We start from the raw sequence: 19,746 nt of genomic DNA on the forward strand, positions 1-19,746 counted from the left end.
TCATCTGAGCAGAGAGTTTTAGATCATCTCACCTGAGCAGAGAGCTATAGATCATCTCACCTAGGCAGAGAGTTTTAGATCATCTCACCTGAGCAAAAAGCTTTAGATCATCTCACCTGAGCAGAGAGCTTTAGATCATCTAACCTAAGCAGAGAGCTTTAGGTCATCTTGCCTGATCAGAGAGGTTCAGATCATCTCACCTGAGCAGAGAGCTGTAGGTCATCGCGCCTTAGCAGAGAGCTATAGATCATCTCACCTGAGCAGAGAGGTTTAGATTGTCTCGCCTGAGTAGAGAAATTTAAGTCATCTCACCTGAGCAGAAAGCTTTAGGTAATCTCGTCTGAGCAGAGAGCTTTAGATCATCTCACCTGAGCAGAGAGGTTTAGATCATCTCGTCTGAGCAGAGAGGTTTAGATCATCTCACCTGAGCAGAGAGCTTTAGGTTATCTCACCTGAGCAGAGAGCTTTGGATCATCTCACCTGAGCAGAGAACTTTAGGCTATCTCACCTGAGCAGAGAGCTTTAGATCATCTAACCTAAGCAGAGAGCTTTAGGTCATCTTGCCTGATCAGAGAGGTTCAGATCATCTCACCTGAGCAGAGAGCTGTAGGTCATCGCGCCTTAGCAGAGAGCTATAGATCATCTCACCTGAGCAGAGAGGTTTAGATTGTCTCGCCTGAGTAAAGAAATTTAAGTCATCTCACCTGAGCAGAAAGCTTTAGGTAATCTCGTCTGAGCAGAGAGCTTTAGATCATCTCACCTGAGCAGAGAGGTTTAGATTGTCTCGCCTGAGTAAAGAAATTTAAGTCATCTCACCTGAGCAGAAAGCTTTAGGTAATCTCGTCTGAGCAGAGAGCTTTAGATCATCTCACCTGAGCAGAGAGGTTTAGATCATCTCGTCTGAGCAGAGAGGTTAAGATCATCTCACCTGAGCAGAGAGCTTTAGGTTATCTCACCTGAGCAGAGAGCTTTGGATCATCTCACCTGAGCAGAGAACTTTAGGTTATCTCACCTGAGCAGAGAGCTTTGGATCATCTCATCTGAGCAGAGAGCTTTAGGTCATCTCACCTGAACAGAGAGCTTTAGATCATCTCACCTAAGCAGAGAGCTTTAGATCATCTTGCCTAAGCAGAGAGCTTTAGATCATCTCACGTAAGCAGTGAGCTTTAGATCATCTCGTCTGAGCAGAGAGCTTTAGGTCCTCTCGTCTGAATAGAGAGCTTTAGATCATCTCACTAGAGCAGAGAGCTTTAGATAATCTCACATGAACAGAGAAATTTAGGTCATCTCACCTGAGCAGAGAGCTTTAGATCATCTCACCTGAGCAGAGAACTTTAGATCATCTCACCTGAGCAGAGAGCTTTAGATTATCTCACCTGAGCAGACAGCTTTAGATCATCTCTCTTAAGCAGTGAGCTTTAGATCATCTCGTCTGAGTAGAGAGCTTTAGGTCCTCTCGCCTGAGTAGAGAGCTTTAGATCATCTCACTAGAGCAGAGAGCTCTAGACCATCTTGGCTGAGCAGAGAGCTGTAGGTCATCTCACTAGAGCAGGGAGCTCTAGACCATCTTGGCTGAGCAGAGAGCTGTAGGTCATCTCACCCGAGCAGAGAGCTTTAGATCATCACACCAGAGTAGAGATCTTTAGATCATATCACTTTAGCTGAGAGTTTTAGATCATCTCGCCTGAGCAGAGAGCTTTGAATCATATCCCCTTAGCTGAGAGCTTTAGATCACCTTGACGGAGCAGAGAGCTTTAGGTCATCTCGTCTGAGTAGAGAGCTTTGGATCATCTCACCAGAGCAGAGAGCTCTAGATCATCTCGGCTGACCAGAGAGCTTTAGGTCATCTCACCCGAGCAGAGAGCTTTGGATCATCTCAACAGAGCAGAGATCTCTAGATCATCTCAGCTGACCATAGATCATATCACCTTAGCTGAGAGTTTTAGATCATCTCGCCTGAGCAGAGAGCTTTGAATTATATCCCCTTAGCTGAGAGCTTTAGATCACCTTGACGGAGCAGAGAGCTTTAGGTCATCTCATCTGAGTAGAGAGCTCTGGATCATCTCACCAGAGCAGAGAGCTCTAGACCATCTTGGCTGAGCAGAGAGCTGTAGGTCATCTCACCCGAGCAGAGAGCTGTAGGTCATCTCACCCGAGCAGAGAGCTGTAGGTCATCTCACCCGAGCAGAGAGCTTTAGATAATCTCACCTGAACAGAGAAATTTAGGTCATCTCACCTGAGCAGAGAGCTTTAGATCATCTCATCTGAGCAGAGAGCTTTTGGTCATCTAGTCTGAGCATAGAGCTTTAGGTCATCTCGTCTGAGTAGAGAGCTTTAGATCATCTCAATAGAGCAGTGAGCTTTAGATCATCACACCAGAGTAGAGAGCTTTAGATCATATCACCTTAGCTGAGAGTTTTAGATCATCTCGTCTGAGCAGAGAGCTTTGAATCATATCCCCTTAGCTGAGAGCTTTAGATCATATCACCTTAGCTGAGAGTTTTAGATCATCTCGCCTGAGCAGAGAGCTTTGAATCATATCCCCTTAGCTGAGAGCTTTAGATCACCTTGACGGAGCAGCTCTTTAGGTCATCTCGTCTGAGTAGAGAGCTTTGGATCATCTCACCAGAGCAGAGAGCTCTAGATCATCTCGGCTGACCAGAGAGCTTTAGGTCATCTCATCCGAGCAGAGAGCTTTGGATCATCTCAACAGAGCAGAGATCTCTAGATCATCTCGGCTGACCAGAGAGCTTTAGGACATTTCACCCGAGCAGAGAGCTTTTGATCATCTCACCAGAGCAGAGAGCTCTAGATCATCTCGGCTGACCAGAGAGCTTTAGGTCATCTCACCGAGCAGAGAGCTTTGAATCATATCACCTTAGCTGAGAGCTTTAGATCATCTCGCCTGAGCACTGCGCTTTAAATCATCTCGCCTGATCAGAGAGCTTTAGATCTGTTTTAGAGATTTCAAGTATATGAACAATTGGGGCAGTTTAAAGACTTTCAATGTTTTAATTAAACTGCCAGAAATATATTTTGCTTCCATGAAAATCCTTGTGACGATCTTACTTGAACAGCTTTTAAAATCTTTGTTTGAATTGATTCTTAAACTTTATAATTTTTTTAAATGTGATTATAATATTACACAAACTACTGTATCTTAAGTATCTTTCTTATTGATTGTGTAGTTTCACCTATTAATTAGAAAGGGCTACTATGCAATACTCTTGTCCCGTTTTTGTGACAGGAAGTATTTACCTACTACATTTAGTATAAAATAGAAAGTGCCTTCTGCTTTTATTTTTGTTTAATGTCACAATATAGTTTAAATATGTGATTGCAAAACCCATGCTTCAAGCCAGTGCCAATTAATATAATTAGCAAATAATATGCCTTGTAGTAAATTAATGTATTTGTGTTGGCAGACATTGATGAATGTACCCGACCTCAAGCAATGAGCCTTTGTCAACAACAATGTAAAAACAGCATTGGCAGCTACAGATGTATTTGTTATTATGGCTATCAACTCTCCTCTAATGGCCGGTCCTGTATCCCCAACAAACACCCCAACATTATTGCAGGTAAGTCTAGTTATTATTGATATACAAAAGCAAAGAGTACTGATCAAAATGTATCAAATGTTCTATCTCCTTCAAAGATGCAGAACTAAACAGAATATCACCCAGAAAAGTCAACAGCAAGAGGCCAGGCTAGAAGTATAAATATGTATAAAAATGACACACTGCTCACTGGATGGTCTATAATGGTAATGGTCTTCACTTGAAAGACAAAATCCAGCTTTGCTCTGTTTATGAAATCACTGATAAAGTTATCAATAAAGATATACGACAAAAATAGCATCATCACTGATGCCTTGAGGAATTTCTTTATGAAAAATATATGTATTTTTTATATATTATTGATAGCAATTTCTGACCCTCCACAGTAACTATCAATCCAACATGTCTGGATGGGATTATTTTGTAATTGAAATTGATGCTGCTCCTTTAACTAGTCACCATGATGTCTTTGGGCACGATGATTTAAAGGTCCCTGGGCCGGTGAGATTATTAAAGAATATTTGCCAGTACTTTTATTTCCCTGGTGCGTACATTACAAAAGTACACAATCAAAATCGTAATTTAAAAATCATACAAAACGAATAATTAAACCATTCACACATAAATACACAGGAAAAATTGAATAGTTAAGGTGCAACGAAATTGTTTACCTGAAATTATATTTTATAAAAAAAAAACGTAAAATCTGTATGTAAATCACACAGGAATAAATGGTATTAAACATGCACAGCGTAAATCATAATTTAAGTACACTGAGTTTGCAAAAAACACATTGAAATTCATACTTATAAGTATAAAACACAAAGCGTAATTTCTGTTTTATCGTAAAATGGACTGAACATGGGTCCCAGCATAATTATCTAAACCTTTTTGCCCTACAGATCTCACTGTTTTTTCTCGCCAGTTAAAAGGAGCTTTTATCAAAATGCTCAAAACACTAATTACTCTGAAAAAAAGCCTATGCATACTAAAATAACAGCGAATCTAAGTTACGGTTCATTGAAAACAGAGAATTTTGATTTGTATTAGGCTTAATATTAAAGTTTAAACATATGCCGGTTTCTTCCTGTGTTCTTTGTCCTCCAGAGCTGTCATTCTTTTTATGGAAGACAATTTGCCACTCGCAGGGACAGCCTCTCTTCTTTGATAAATGCACCAAGACTGTCCCTGCGAAGCTAAACCTGATTTTTTACATTTTGGTGGCGATCTTTTAATCATTGGGCCCTTTGTCTCAGTTCGGATTGGATGGAGACATTTAAAACAATGAAATCAAATCAACTGAACAAGATAACGTCAGATTACCTTGATGCTATCACCTTAAAAGGACATAAATAGTATTTTTGCCATACACATGAGTTATCAAAAATGCTTCTTGTACAAGCTATCAATGTTACTGCGCAATGGGTGCGCACCGCCATTAAAACATTGCGCCTGCTTAATCTGTTATTCTTGAAGCCACACCTTTGGGCAGGTTTACTTGGCATTGGACTAACCCATACCCCTTCAAATTTACAGAAGGCTTTCCAGGATTGGCAGGTGAGGGGGTAATTGTGTGGGAGGTTGGACAGATTAAGGGCGTGTGCAGTCCCTTGTTTTACTCTGGACATTTGCCCTGCCTCTGAATAAAAGGGGGTGTCTGGGGATTGCTCCAGCTCTGTTCTAGTCACACCATATCTATTACACCCAACCACTCACACTTCATGCCTACCCTGCCAATGACACAGCCAAGGTCCCATTCCTCCAATTAATGCCCCACCCACCAAACACTAACAGACCACTACCTACAAGCCCCCCTCATCTCCCTATTCCATTAGACCTCATGGGAAATGATGCAAGGTAATAATAGAATTGAAATCATTTTGTAGTTTTACATACTGTAGTAACATAGTCATGGCCTGAGCACCCTGTAATAATTATGTATAAGTGTAGTACAAAAAAGGAGCAATTTCTGTTCCAATCCATTTGAAGATTAGTCTGAAGTATTTCACATGTTTTGTGTTTTTTTAATTCAAAGCCATTATAATCTATTCTCAAAACCTAATTTTCAAGTGTTTTTGTACAGTGTCCACCAACCCAATACTGTGAATGGACACAATTTAGTCGATTTACTTTAGTAAAAAAAACAAAACAGTTTTGAAGCAACTTTAAAAATATTTTGGACTTTTTTTCCCCACCAACCTTTAACTCTTGAAATTCCTTTTTGCGTCTCATATGGCACGTGCACATCTTTGCTGTGTGCATGGCTTTTTGTCAGTAACTAAGTTCTGTCACATGTTCATTTCCTAACAAACTCACCCGCAGCTGTTTGTATTCTTTTCTCTTCTCCCTCAGAACTTGTTTTTACTCATGATCAATTCGGTTTGAAATAAGCACAGATGTTTTCATTGAATTTTTGTTGTTCAGATTATGTATTTGTGAATGCTCAGTTACTATTTAAAGGGACAGTCTACTTGATTTTTTTTATTGTTTAAAAAAGATAGCTAATACCTTTACTCTATTCCCCAGATTTGCAAAACCAAAATTGCAATATTAATATACTTTATAACCTCTGCCTATTTCTAAGCCCCTGCAGGCTGCCTCTTGTCTCAGTGCATTCTATAAGCTATTAACAGACAGACAGTGCTAGTTCATGTGTGCCATATAGATATCAGTGTGCTCACTCCCGTGGAGTTATGCAGGAACCAGCACTAATTGTCTAAAATGCAAGTTTAGAAAAAGTACTGACAAAAGGGGGCAGTCTGCAGAGGCGTAGATACAAGGTAATCACAGAGGTAAAAAGTGCATTAATAAAACTGTGTTGGTTATGCAAAACTGGGGAATTAGTATGTTACGGTTGCCTCCAGGCTGGCTGGAAGTTGGACCATAGAAAAGGATGCTCCTAGCGCTCACCAAAGGAGCAGCAGCACCGTGGACACTCTAACTGCTGCGTAGCCACCATAAGTAACGCAGACTCCACGAACCACCACTGCTGGGCTGGTATCTCTCCGTCTGCTCTGCGCCCTGGACCTACGACCAGGCTCCAGTAGGTGAACCTCTTCCTTCTGTAGCAATCCCCGTAGCTAAGGGAGTATGAAAAGCATAGCAATCCCTGTAGTGATTATAGCTGAAGCTGTCCCCTACAAACATGAGTCAAAGCTGCAAGTTAGAGGGTCAGAAATAGGTCTGATGTGCTGGAGCACACAGCCTGCTTTTTATTGAGGTTACATGCAAACAGGACACTCTCAGGGGGAGGCATAAAATCCCCCATCACACATTTGATATTAAATAGAGAGACACTCCCTTTGACAGGCCACAACATTACTTCAGCAGATAACATTTTACACACAATAAAACAATGCAGTCCACCTTATCACTACTAGAAGTCTGATTAGACAATGGGAAAGTTTATCACTAAACTTAATTAGAGCTGATCCCAGCAAACTTGTATTTAGAATGCTTCTTGAAGCTGAACAAAATTATCTCTGTAGTTCTGACCAAAGGGTCTGTCACATAGCACTTAATGGCACACAATGAAACTGAACCAAGTGGGAGAAAGCCAGGGACAAGTCATTCCACAGGTCTGGGGACATAGTCTTAAAGGGGCATTGTTCACCAAAGTCACAATATGTCCCCAGACGGTTCTTAAAGGGCCACACACACCCAACAAAAGTCAATATGTCCTCAGGGGCACAATCTTCCAGGGGCCATAGTCATGTGGAAGGAGGCTGGCAAATAGGCTTCTCCAAAATCCAGGGAAGCAGGGCAATTTTCCATTTAAAGGGCCAGTTACAAACAGCAGTTTGTAACATATCTCCCCTTTTGGAGGGAGACTAACCAGGCACCTGACCTTCTGCCGGTCAGTGCCTAAGTTAGTCTCGCAACCCACCCACAAATAATCGTTAGCAGCAAAGTAGCCCCCCCACAATACGTAGTACTGGCCTGTAAGTTCCAGGTTGTAGGATGAAAGTGTAGCATCCTCGGCCTTCCTGGCGCAGCTGGGCAAATAGCTGATGGTACTTGGGGGGCAGAGGCCAGCGGCACTCTGCCCTGGTGCCAGCGCTTCTGCTGGGGTAAGGGGTTTGCAGGCCAGTTCTGTAACAAGGACAAGGTCTGTAGGGCAGAGGCCAGCAGCGCTCTGTCCTGATGCCAGCTCTTCTGCTGGGGGAATTGGGGCATAGTCCTGCCCGGTGGCAAAGGGAACGTGGGGGTCAGTGGGGGTTAACATCTCCACTGTTAACCCTGGGCCCAAGTTAGGAGTTAGCTGGGGAGGGGGAGATTGGCTTACCTCCTCCTCCTGATACTCCGGCGGCCGTTGGGAAGGGAGGTCGATGCTCTCCGCTTCCTGTGGAACATGCTGCGGCTGGGGAGAGAGACCGGTTGTCTCCTCTCCCTGGAAGGCACACTCCGGCTGGGGAGGGAGGTCGATGCTCTCCCCTCCCTGTAGCTGGGTCTGTCGCTGGGGATCTGGGCCGCCTGCCCAGCATCCCTGTAGGGCCGGTAGAGAGACTGCGGTCCCATCTCCACCTGCCTGCTGGGGGTCCTCCCAGGACCAGTCTATGAGGCCTGCTGCCTCTGGTATCTCTAGTTGGGGTTGGGGAAGGAGACCGGTTGTCTCTTCCCTCTGCACAGTATACTGCCGCTGGGGAGGGAGGTCGCTGCTCTCCTCTCCCTGTGGAACATGCTGCGGCTGGGGAGAGAGACCAGGTGTCCATACCCTCAAACTCCACAGTTGGCGCTCGAAGGCTCGTGCCGCTTCGTTCTCAGTAGCCAATTCCTGGATGAGGCGACTGACTACCTCCTGTGCAGGGTCTGGACCATATCGGACTAGCCGCCTCTTTACCTCTGGAACGAAATCAGCGCCCTCATAGCGACGGATCAGGTTGAGGTGCTCTTCACAGGGTTCTGACCAGTGTCTTGTCAGCTCCATGCTGCTGTAGGTAGGGACGCTGTGCAGTGGCTAGCGTTGCCCTCAATTACTCTCCTACGATACCAGTGCTGTTGTGGTGCTGCTCCTTGCGCTAGGACGCGATCCCACCGCTGCCACCAAATGTTACGGTTGCCTCCAAGCTGGCTTGAAGTTGGACCATAGAAAAGGATGCTCCTAGCGCTCACCAAAGGAGCAGCAGCACCGTGGACACTCTAACTGCTGCGTAGCCACCATAAGTAACGCAGACTCCACGAACCACCACTGCTGGGCTGGTATCTCTCCGTCTGCTCTGCGCCCTGGACCTACGACCAGGCTCCAGTAGGTGAACCTCTTCCTTCTGTAGCAATCCCCGTAGCTAAGGGAGTATGAAAAGCATAGCAATCCCTGTAGTGATTATAGCTGAAGCTGTCCCCTACAAACATGAGTCAAAGCTGCAAGTTAGAGGGTCAGAAATAGGTCTGATGTGCTGGAGCACACAGCCTGCTTTTTATTGAGGTTACATGCAAACAGGACACTCTCAGGGGGAGGCATAAAATCCCCCATCACACATTTGATATTAAATAGAGAGACACTCCCTTTGACAGGCCACAACATTACTTCAGCAGATAACATTTTACACACAATAAAACAATGCAGTCCACCTTATCACTACTAGAAGTCTGATTAGACAATGGGAAAGTTTATCACTAAACTTAATTAGAGCTGATCCCAGCAAACTTGTATTTAGAATGCTTCTTGAAGCTGAACAAAATTATCTCTGTAGTTCTGACCGAAGGGTCTGTCACATAGCACTTAATGGCACACAATGAAACTGAACCAAGTGGGAGAAAGCCAGGGACAAGTCATTTCACAGGTCTGGGGACATAGTCTTAAAGGGGCATTGTTCACCAAAGTCACAATATGTCCCCAGACGGTTCTTAAAGGGCCACACACACCCAACAAAAGTCAATATGTCCTCAGGGGCACAATCTTCCAGGGGCCATAGTCATGTGGAAGGAGGCTGGCAAATAGGCTTCTCCAAAATCCAGGGAAGCAGGGCAATTTTCCATTTAAAGGGCCAGTTACAAACAGCAGTTTGTAACATAGTAATAAAGGGATTATCTATCTTTTTAAACAATAACAATTGTCAAGTGCCCCTTTAAAAACACAAACACTTCATAATTTCTAATTCAACATCAAAAATACATAAATAAAACATCACTTTTAACATACCAAATATGACTCGACATTAACTATATTAGGAATATATTATCTTAAGTTTGGTAATTTTTATTTTTTAATACATAAATGTCATGTAATTATATTGATTGAATGCACATTTGTCATTAATACTGCTAGCTAGAAGATTATATAAACACCCACTGAAAGGGCATTGTTGCCTTCACAATCTGACTAGAAGGGGGCTAAGAATGCTGCTAGACTTTGTATGTTCCTTCTGCAAGTATAGTTCTAAAAAAAAGAGGTTAATGCATTGCTATTGAGGTTTAGTTTTGCTGACACATTAGTTTCTAATACAGAATCTTTATAAATGCAACCCTGGAATTTATTTTTTTGTTGCAATTTGTTGCAGTACAAATTATATCACAATCAGGCAATTATCTTTGTATTTCACCTAATATTGTTCACAGTTCCCTTTTTCTGATAATTATAGAAAAATAAATATATAAGCGCCCCACTGTAAAAAGGATATGTGCAAGCTGATAGTCTTGAATTCACAGCTACATTCGGATTGAGGTTGCTGCCATATATCTGTCACGGCTCTGATAACCGGGTAAAAAAACTAAATAAAAAAAAGAGAAAAAGGTGCAACACCGCTAAGTGCAATATGTAAGTTCAATCACATAATTTATTCACAACTTAACAATTTAAAACTCACAAAGATAACCTCAACGAAAATGAGGTATGAAACAGGCACTGGAGAACCATCCAGGTCTCATAAACGATATCCCTTAGTTGATGTCAACCATAGAAAGGATTTTTTTTCAGGCGTCCAGAAGTCTCAATTGCAAACAAAATGGGCTTCTTATCACCATCCAATCTTCCAAATGTTTAAGGGTATATCGTCCTTTGTAACGGTCAAAATTCAAACATTCACACCACTTAGAATCAGCTGTATGTGAGCATTAAATCTGGCAGCTCGCATCAGCTGTTTGTGGTAGCGTGTGTGGTGGGCGTGGCCTTACGCATTTCGTAAGGGTTCTCCTTACTTCGTCAGAGGCTGCCCACTTGTTCCACCAATGTTCTTTTATGCAGGTTTCGGTGCTCCTCCTCTGCAGGCGTTAATAAAACAACCGTATAAATTACAGTTTTCTCTGATAAACTATGAATCCCTGACATTTGGTTGACCTTGTATGTTCACATTTTTGTGAATATCTGGAATCAGATATAGTGTGTATATATCTTGGGATTCAAGATGTTTTTATTCCAGTTTTGTTGTGATGTAATCTCTTTTTGCTTTCACTGTTAAGTGCAGACAGATTTTAGAGTAATTCAAATGGATTACTAAGCAATTCTGTTTTTATAACATGATGTATCTTACAAATGTTTTTTTCCCCTTAAGATACATTTCCACTGGCCAAAATACTGTATTTCTGCATTTCTCAGAGAATATAATCACTGTATCCTCCTAACTGAATTTCTTGTAATGTTTGTTATTCTTAAAAAAGAATAGGGTTGTCTCCTTTAGTTCAGGCAAACACAAAGATTCACACTCTCACATATTCTCTTACACACACACTCACACTACCACACATACACTCTCTCTTACACACACACAAAGGTCTCGAGCTCAAAGACACACACACACTCTCACACACATTCTCTCTCACACGCACACACAAATACACTCACTCTTTCACACACACAGAAAGACACTGATAAACACAAAGACACACACTATCGCACACAAATAGACTTACATACCTAGGCACACATGATTGGCTGTGAATCTGCAGGGGGCGGCATTGCACATGCAGTTCACAAGAATGGCTTGTGAAATGATAAATGCTGACAGCGTATGCTGTCGGCATTCATCAATGTCTGTAGGACATGATCCACTGAGTGGATCATGTCGGACAGACCGATGATAAATTTGCCCCTTGGGGTCTTATTCTCTAAAGCTCTCAGGCGAGATTATCTAAAAGATCTGTAAGTGTTATAACATCTTTCACAGGATTCTCTAAATGCTAATTTTACCTTGATAACTGTGTATCTTGCTAAGGGGGTACACTACATGTCTATGGGCCCAATTATCTAAACTTTGCTGGATCAAATGTGTTTTTCACACTGACCCTCGCAGAGGCTGTCCTGGTGGAATTATCTTTAAAAAGGTGCAGTTCCTGCAAGTGGTACAATGTCACCTATAGAAACTAATGGAGCTTGCTGGGAAGGCAAAGTTCGCAGGGTAGAGCGAAGTCAGCAGTGAGCAGGAGTGCACTTTAAAAATCAAATCCTGCATCAAAAACGAATCACATTGCGCTGCTTTCTGCACATAGCATCTTACAGCCGTCTATATATTTGAACGCATGGGTTTTTCTTATTAGGTTATTAACTTTTTTTGCATATTTTGCCAAAACCTCACCACCTTTTAGGTTGCAAGAAAAAACAGGGAGATCTGTAGGGTGGAAATGTTTATATAATTGTGCTGGGAATTGAAAGACAATTTAATGCATGCCCATGGAACGCCCATGTTCAGCCCATTTTATGATAAAACAACAATTAGGCTTTGTATTTTGTACTTATAAGTACAAATTTCTATCGGCTAGATTACGAGTTTTGTCGGTAAAGCTGTGCGGTGCTAACAAGCAGTTTTCAGTCACCGCTCACTTACAGACAGCGCTGGTATTATGGGTTTTTAGAAACCTGGCGTTAGCCGCAGAAAAGTGAGCGGAGAGCAAAATTTAGCTCCAAATCTCACTGTAATACCAGCGCTGCTTACGGTAGCGGTGAGCTGGTAAAACGTGCTCGTGCACGATTTCCTCATAGGAATCAATGGGGGAGAGCCGGCTAAAAAAAAAACTAACACCTGCAAAAAAGCAGCGTTCAGCTCCTAACGCAGCCCCATTGATTCCTATGGGGAAATACATTTTATATCTACACCTAACACCCTAACATGAACCCCGAGACTAAACACCCCTAATATTACACTTATTAACCCCTAATCTGCCGCCCCCGACATCGCCGACACCTGCATTATATTATTAACCCCTAATCTGCCGCTCCGGACACCGCCGCCACCTACATTATACTTATGAACCCCTAATCTGCTGCCCCTAACATCGCCGACACCTACATTATATTTATTAACCACTACTCTGCCGCCCCCAATGTCGCCGCAACCTACCTACACTTATTAACCCCTAATCTGCCGTCCCCAACATCGCCGCCACTATTCTAAATTTATTAACCCCTAAACCTAAGTCTAACCCTAAATATATAATTATAATATAAATAAAATTACTACAATTAAATAAATTATTCCTATTTAAAACTAAATACTTACCTATAAAATAAACCCTAAGCTAGCTACAATATAACTAATAGCTACATTGTAGCTATCTTAGGATTTATTTTTATTTTATAGGCAACTTTGTATTTATTTTAACTATGTAGAATAGTTATTAAATAGTTATTAACTATTTAATAGCTACCTAGTTAAAATGAAGACAAATTTACCTGTAAAATAAAACCTAACCTAAGTTACAATTACACCTAACACTACACTATAATTCAATTAATTCCCTAAATTAAATTAATTACAATAAAATAAAATAAACTGAAGTACAAAAACAAACACTAAATTACAGAAAATAATAAAATAATTACAAGTTTTTTTAAACTAATTACACCTAATCTAATCCCCCTAATAAAATAAAAAAAAAAAAAAAAAAAAAAGCCCTACCCTATACTAAATTACAAATAGCCTTTAAAATGGCTTTTTGCGGGGCATTGCCCCAAAGTAACCAGCTCTTTTACCTGTAAAAAAAAGTACAATACCACCCCCAACATTAAAACCAACCACCCACACACCCAACCCTACTCTAAAACCCACCCAATCCCCCCTTAATAAAACCTAACACTAACCCCTTGAAGATCACCATACCTTGAGAAGTCTTCACCCAACCGGGCCGAAATCCTCAACAAAGCCGAGCGAAGGAGTCTTCCAGATGGGCAGAAGTCTTCATTGAAGCCGGGCAGAAGAGGTCCTCCAGACGGGCAGAAGTCTTCATCCAGACGGCATCTTCTATCTTCATCCATCCGGCGCGGAGCGGGTCCATCTTCAAGCCATCCGACTCGGAGCATCCTCTTCTTTCGACTTCTTCTTACTAAATGACGGTTCCTTTAAATGACGTCATCCAAGATGGTGTCCCTTGAATTCAGATTGGCTGATAGAATTCTATCAGCCAATCGGAATTAAGGTAGGAAAAGTCCTATTGGCTGATGTAATCAGCCAATAGGATTGAACTTCAATCTTATTGGCTGATCCAATCAGCCAATAGGATTGAGCTTGCATTCTATTGGCTGTTCCAATCAGCCAATAGAATGCAAGCTCAATCCTATTGGCTGATTGCATCAGCCAATAGGATTTTTCCTACCATATTCCGATTGGCTGATAGAATTCTATCAGCCAATCGGAATTCAAGGGACGCCATCTTGGATGACGTCATTTAAAGGAACTGTCATTTAGTAAGAAGATGTCGAAAGAAGAGGATGCTCTGCATCGGATGGCTTGAAGATGGACCCGCTCCGCGCCGGATGGATGAAGATAGAAGATGCCATCTGGATGAAGACTTCTGCCCATCCAGAGGACCTCTTCTCCCCGGCTTCGATGAAGACTTCTGCCCGTTTGGAGGACCACTTCTGCCCGACTTCGTTGAGGACTTCGGCCCGGTTGGGTAAAGACTTCTCAAGGTAGGGTGATCTTCAAGGGGTTAGTGTTAGGTTTTATTAAGGGGGTATTGGGTGGGTTTTAGAGTAGGGTTGGGTGTGTGGGTGGTGGGTTTTAATGTTGGGGGGGTATTGTACATTTTTTTACAGGTAAAAGAGCTGATTACTTTGGGCAATGCCCGCAAAAAGCCCTTTTAAGGGATATTTGTAATTTAGTATAGGGTAGGGTTTTTTTTTTATTTTGGGAGGCTTTTTTATTTTATTAGGGGGATTAGATTTTATTATTTTCTGTAATTTAGTGTTTGTTTTTTTTGTACTTTAGTTTATTTTATTTTATTGTAATTAATTTAATTAATTTAATTAATTTAATTTAATTTAGGTAATTAATTTAATTATAGTGTAGTGTTAGGTGTAATTGTAACTTAGGTTAGGTTTTTAGGTAGCTATTAAATAGTTAATTAATATTTAATAACTATTCTACCTAGTTAAAATAAATACAAAGTTCCCTGTAAAATAAAAATAAACCCTAAGCTAGATACAATGTAGCTATTAGTTATATTGTAGCTAGCTTAGGGCTTATTTTATAGGTAAGTATTTAGTTTTAAATAGGAATAATTTAGTTAATTGTAGTAATTTTATTTAGATTTATTTAAATAATATTTAAGTTAGGAGGGTGTTAGGGTTAGGGTTAGACTTAGATTTAGGGGTTAATACATTTAATATAGTGCTGGCGACGTTGGGGACGGCAGATTAGGGGTTAATACATGTAGGTAGGTGTCGGCGATGTTAGGGATGGCAGATTAGGGGTTAATAAAATTTAACTAGTGTTTTTGAGGTGGGAGTGCGGTCGGTTTAGGGGTAAATATATTTATTAAAGTAGCGGCGATGTCCGGTTCAGCAGATTATGGGTTAAAAAATTTCTTTTAGTATTTGCGATGTGGGGGGGAGGCTCGGTTTAGGGGTTAATAGGTAGTTTATGGGTGTTAGTGTACTTTTTAGCACTTTAGTTAAGAATTTTATGCTACGGCGTTAGCCCATAAAACTCTTAACTTCTGACTTTCAAATGCGGTACGAGTCTTGACAGGAGAGGGTGTACCGCTCACTTTTTGGAAGACTCGTAATACCGGCGTTAGGATAATCCCATTGAAAATATAGGATACGCAATTGATGTAAGTGGATTTGCGGTATTTTCGAGTCGCGCCAAAAAAGTGAGCGGTACACCTGTACCTGCAAGACTCGTAATTCCAGCGGGTGTTAAAAAGCAGCGTTGAGACGCTGCTTTTTAACCCTAACGCAAGACTCGTAATCTAGGCGTATGTGTTTTTTGCACATCCAGTGTACTTAAAGTGAAGGTCAACTTCACGCAACTGCCCCACGGCATCGGATACACTTTGCAAAATGAGCGTGGGTTTAATTCATAAATTTTTTTATATTTCATTATTTTTTTACATTTTTACCTTTTGAGCGCTCCGATGATAAGCGCATCTCTCCCGGCCGATTTTAAAAGATCGAATCCTTAATTCCCCTCGGGCCGTGACGTTTATGCAAAGGGTCTGAAAGCCCCGGGGGTGGGGAAACAAGGATTCATTCTTTTAAGAATCGTCATCTGTCAATCAATTTGACAAAATACCGTGCAGGAGAGATGCGCTTATCATAGGAGCGCTCAAAAGGTAACATTTTTAAAAAATAATGAAAATTTGATTAATTAAACCCACCCTCTTTTTGCAAAGATTATCCAATGCCGTGGGGCAGTTGCGTGAAGTTAACCTTCACTTTAAATTATGATTGATGCTGTGCATATTTAATACGATTTACTCCTGTTTAATTTACATACAATTTTTTTATTTTTTGGTCAATAATTTTGTTACAATTTTTGAAGCATTTTAAAATTACAAATTTTTCCTGCGTATTTATATGTGAATGGATTAATGATTCATTTTGTATGATTTTTAATTTACGGTTTTACCAGTAGCGGCTGGTGAAGTTATAAATTGGTGACGTAGAATATTCTGCCATTTCCATAACCATAATAAGTTGTTGTTTTTCATTGTTTAAACAGAGAAATCAGACATTTAGGGGCCAATTTATCATGCCCTGTATGCATTTGTTTCCGTGCGAGCTTTCAGGCTTGCCGGAAACAGAAGTTAAGAAGCAGCCATCTTAAGAACGCTACTCCTTAAGTGGTCCGCCACCTCTCAGGCGGCGGACAGCAATCAGCCCGATTGGATACGATCGGGTTGATTGACACTCCCTACTAGCGGCCACGAATGTGCAGGGGGCAGCATTGCACAAGCATTTCACTAGAAATGCTTGTGCAATGATAAATGCCGACAGCGTATGCTGTCGACATTTATTGATTTGCGGCGGACATTGTTAAATCGGCCCCTTAGTCATTCATTTGTTATAGAATTTAGTTAAAACATTGTTGACATCATATTTAAGATTCTCTTCATGATATGTAATTATAAATAAATAACTGAATGACCTAAAACGCTCAAGCGGTTAACTGGGAACACACACTCTGGGAACTGACAATTTTTTTATATATTTAATACTATTTAACAAAGGGTTAACACATGTAATCAAATATCATAATATCAATACGGACATTATTATTGTTTATGCATGACATTCTTTTTTGTCAGTTGTGCATATATTTGGAAAAATCAGCATTAATACTGATATCAAGTTGGATATAACTTTTTGAATCAATTTTTTTCCAATCCAGTCTAATGTGATACTGTTTGTGCATATGATTTGCTGAGATGACTTTGTACTGGCCTTATTTTTCCTTTTTGGAATTTTCATTATACACCTGGGAATATGACATCTGAGAGTTTTGTGTTTCAGTCGTTTGTAGACACACATGAGGACTGTGAGGACTTTAATGATGACAAAATTGAACAGGAAGAATACAAATACTTGTGGCTAGATTTAGAGTTTTGTCGGTAAAGACCCGCGTAGCTAACGCTGCTTTTTTTCCCAACGCACCCTTCCAACAACGCTGGTATTTAGAGTTGTCTGAGGGGCTGCATTAGGCTCAGAAAAGGGAGCGTTAAGCATAGGGGTTAATAAATATAATATAGGGGTTGGCGATGTTAGGGGCAGCAGATTAGGGGTTCATAGGTATGATGTAGGTGGCGGCGGTGTCCGGTCGGCAGATTAGGGGTTACATTTTTTTATTATAGTGGCGGCGATGTGGGGGGGCCTCGGTTTAGGGGTTCATAGGTAGTTTATGGGTGTTAGTGTACTTTGTAGCACAGTAGTTAAGAGCTTTATATTCCGGCGTTAACTACTGACTTTTTTTGGCGGTAGGAGTTTTGTCAGTAGAGGCTTTACCGCTTACTTCTCCCAAGACTCCAAATACCAGCGTTAGGCAGGTCCCATTGAAAAGATAGGATATGCAATTGGCGTAAGGGGATCTGCGGTAGCCTGGAATCGCGGTAGGGAAGTGAACGGTAGACCCTTTCCTGCCTGACTCTAAATACCAGCGGGCGGCCAAAAGCAGTGTTAGGACCCCTTAACGCTGCTTTTGACGGCTAACGCCAAACTCTAAATCTAGGTGTTGGATTTTCTGTTCTTTAAAATGGACTGATTGTTAAAAATGGACAGTAGATTGGAAATGGACATAAAAACATTTAACATCTATAAAACTTTCTATGTATACAAAGGGGCTTACGAATCAAAACAATTTCATCATTTGAGGTTATAGATTTTAATTTTATTTACAAGTTGAATGCGTTGTTAACAAAATGCTCCTTGGCCCTTATGGATCTTTTGATAGATTATAAAAAACAACAAAGAGCAGAATTGGTCATAGAAATTAAAAAAATTCACCATCATATATGCCCCCTGTCTGAAAAACCTGAGTTTAAGGGTTATGATGAAAATATCAGAAAAGTGATAGGAGAATTTAAGGAAAATCTTTGGTATTTTAAGAAAATTAAGATCTCCAGAGATAAGAAAGATTATGACAAAGGTAGAGTGTATAGATGGTCACGTTTCAGTGGAACATCTAATAAGACAGAAAACAAGTCAGATAGCAAGAAAGTGAGATTCAATGATACAGATACTGAGTATGACTATAAATCTTCAGACTTTGAGAATACAGCCGAAGAGGAAGGGAGATCAGAAAACAGTACTACCTTTTGTATTACAAATACCTGCACGACATGATGACGCTGTAGCAACCACTTACAAAGCACAATGCAATCCAAAGCAAAAGAAAAGGAAAGAAAGTACGTAGATGGGGAAAACAGAGGCACAAACAGCAACAGGGCGGAGAGTATAGACCAACAGGGGAAGCCACATTGATATCACAGGAGACAAAGACAAAACCAAGGCCAGAAATATGTTTAGAGTCTAACAATGGTATCAATCTGTCATCAGATGTATTGAGTGATACTCATATAAGGGTTCTATCTTTGGGTCTTAACTTTGCACCAATGTCTCACTTTAATTTATTTCAGACGATCGTAGATTTAAACAAATTTTTCAGATCATTGTCACTTAAAAAGTATTTATATGACTCCAATGGTGATGTTGTCCAGGACATGGACCCCGCTGCAGTAGATGTGCACACTGCCGACAGTGGTAGTTCTGGAGCAAGTAACAATGATCTGGATTTTGTTGATAAATGTGCTGAGATTGATTTATTCACTCTGGAAAGAGATAATGAGGATGTATTTCTCAAGGTGGTCAATTTAGACATGAATTTGAAGGCTTTCAAAAAGCGGTCTTCATTTTATCCTACGCAGGTACGAAACAACAGTATCAAAGTATTTCAGAAAACTGTTGAAAAAGAGTTAGTACATTTACATGATACCATAACAAAGAAACAGACCATTTTTTACCATGATAATTTTAATAAACAAGAAAGAATAGCACTGAAACAGTTGAAGTCTAATCCATCATTGGTAATATGAAGTTCTGACGGCTAACCCTACTTTTGGATATAGAAAGATTTTGTATGATTTACTTCATTGGGCTTTAATGAGTGGTGTAATTACCAAAGAGAATATGGATTACCTGTTGGTGGAACATCCAATTATGCCAATCTTTCATCACCTGCCCAAAATCCATAAAAGTCTTTCCCCTCCCGGTCGCCCAATAATAGCAGGCATTGGGTCTCTCAATGAACCGTTATGTGCCATGATTGATGATTTGCTACAACCTATTGTATTAGAATTAAAGAGTTACATAAGGGACACTACAGACTTAATAACCCAATTGGAAAGGATAGAATGGTCAGAAAATTATCAGTTTGTTACAATTGATGTTGCATTTTTATACACATCAATCCCGCATAGCAAAGTATTACAGGCAATAGTTCAGTTTGGAATTATTTACTGATTATAATGATGATACAACAAG

The 19,746-nt window shown here is 40.7% G+C and overlaps 1 protein-coding gene across 1 annotated transcript in view; it reads left to right on the forward strand.

Annotated features, from left to right (window-relative positions):
• The window catches only part of VWCE (von Willebrand factor C and EGF domains), a 282,410-nt gene that overhangs the window by 47,412 nt on the left and 215,252 nt on the right, over positions 1 to 19,746 (forward strand). The window contains exon 6 of the mRNA XM_053720451.1: positions 3,426 to 3,581. Coding sequence (XP_053576426.1) covers positions 3,426 to 3,581 — 156 coding nt within the window. The remainder of the gene's footprint in view (positions 1 to 3,425; positions 3,582 to 19,746) is intronic.

The sequence above is a fragment of the Bombina bombina genome, chromosome 7, assembly GCF_027579735.1.
Source record: "Bombina bombina isolate aBomBom1 chromosome 7, aBomBom1.pri, whole genome shotgun sequence".
Taxonomy (NCBI): Eukaryota; Metazoa; Chordata; class Amphibia; order Anura; family Bombinatoridae; genus Bombina; species Bombina bombina.